Here is a 1,655-nt window from a genome sequence, read left to right as displayed (position 1 = left end):
CCGTTGTACAACCGTATATATGAGACCCTGAGTCAGACCCAGAGGCGGAGTCGGTCGCAGCTTTTTTTTTCTCCCCCTCTTCCTGTCGGAGCTCTACGTTCACTCTGCATGCTGTTACCAGGGCAGGTAATTTGAGCAGCAGTGGTCAAAATACCTCAGAAACTCAAACAAATAGGCTTTAACAAGGCTTTAATAAGCTAAACAATAGAGGTACATGAGAAAACGTGTTCATAACGAATGAAAATAAATATTTAAAATTGTATGTGTCCGTGCCGGTCTGAAACCCTGGTCTCCCACTCTCTGGTCCAACACTCTAACCACTGCCCTATTGGAGGCCTGTTGTGCAATGAGCTACAACATTGCACAACAACAACACAGGGACGGCTTTTTATACTGAGGAGGTGGAGTTTCACCTGGGGTTTGCCAGGTAAGGGGATGAACGCAGGTTCCGGTGGGTTGTCGTACGGCTTGTGACATCACAAAATGACGGAAGTATAAAACTTGTCGTTAATATTCATTAAAAATACATTTACTTACAGTAAATCTGGGTGCATTTTTTGGTCCTAGGACTGGTTTTTAAAGAAGTACCGTACATAAACAAAGATGAGAATAAAAACCTTTTAAAAAGTGAATTTTGCATAATAGGTCCCCTTTAAAAGTTCTAACTTTAGCTTATTGTATGTCATTAAAGGAAAACAGCGGTTTTCTCCTCCACGCCCTACTGAAGAGGGGTTTAAGTGATGAGCAGCCGGTACCTGCCAGCGAACATGTCAGCACGGCCACAGCAACAGACGCCATGACGCCCGGCACGAACGATTTGCTCGCGATGACTCCAGGTTCGCCGGCCCTCAACCACCCTCAGCCCCAATCCACGACTTCTGGGCCTCAGTTGTTCCACAGGAGCGCCAGGCTTGAACCCGGCTCCGGAGACCCTTTAGAAGAAGAGATAAGAACCCGACTCAGTCAAMTGGTCGGCCGAGGCAACAGCAAAGACATCAGCTCGTCGGACGAGGAGTGCGTGCAGACGCCCAACAAGCAGCCGGTGAAAGAAAGCGAGAGACAGAAAGACAAGCCGAGGCCTAAAGACACCGAGGGACAACGACAGCGCTCAGGGGACAAGAGAGAAAAAGGAAACGGAGCCGCGGAGCGGACGTACGGACAGGAGGCCAAAAGAGGAGCGAGGGCAGGGAGGAGCGCGTCGGTGCGGGATGAAGTCCAGGAGAGGAGGCTGGAGGCGGGAGGAGAGAGTCTGGAGGAGCRAGTAGCTGAGCAGGAGCAGAGGCGAGGAGACAGGAGAGAGGTGAACAGAGTAAGTAAGAGACAACACAAGAGAGACTCAGAGAAGSAGACTGAAGTCCGGAGGAGCGGATCCACCGCCAGTTCGCCCGCTGTTACACCGTCTGCCCAGGAGGGGGCGCAGTCCAACAACCAGGTGAGACGGTTGAAACACACAGGGCTGAGTTTCCATCGTCCACTCAGTTTTCTGTCTGTCTGTTGCTCAACTTTCAGTTTTCATAAAAAAAACCTCCCTTTATCGCTCCCATTTATGCTGTTATCAGCCCTTCATCTCGTGCTTTTCCCTGATTTGCTGTGTTTCCCTCGGCTGTCTTCTGTGTGCTTCTTTGTGTCGTGTGTGTGTGTGTGTGTGTGTGTGT

General features: G+C 50.1%; 1 protein-coding gene across 1 annotated transcript in view; it reads left to right on the top strand.

Moving 5' to 3' along the window:
• The window catches only part of myripb (myosin VIIA and Rab interacting protein b), a gene marked incomplete in the record, with an annotated part of 194,224 nt that overhangs the window by 180,147 nt on the left and 12,422 nt on the right, over positions 1-1,655 (top strand). The window contains 1 exon segment of the mRNA XM_014018763.1: positions 692-1,435. Within this exon segment, the coding sequence (XP_013874217.1) occupies positions 692-1,435 (744 nt within the window).

Source organism: Austrofundulus limnaeus, unplaced genomic scaffold (assembly GCF_001266775.1).
Source record: "Austrofundulus limnaeus strain Quisiro unplaced genomic scaffold, Austrofundulus_limnaeus-1.0 Scaffold201, whole genome shotgun sequence".
NCBI classification, from domain to species: domain Eukaryota; kingdom Metazoa; phylum Chordata; class Actinopteri; order Cyprinodontiformes; family Rivulidae; genus Austrofundulus; species Austrofundulus limnaeus.
The sequence above is the reverse complement of the archived record's forward strand: the minus strand, read 5'-3'. Positions and strand labels throughout refer to the sequence as shown.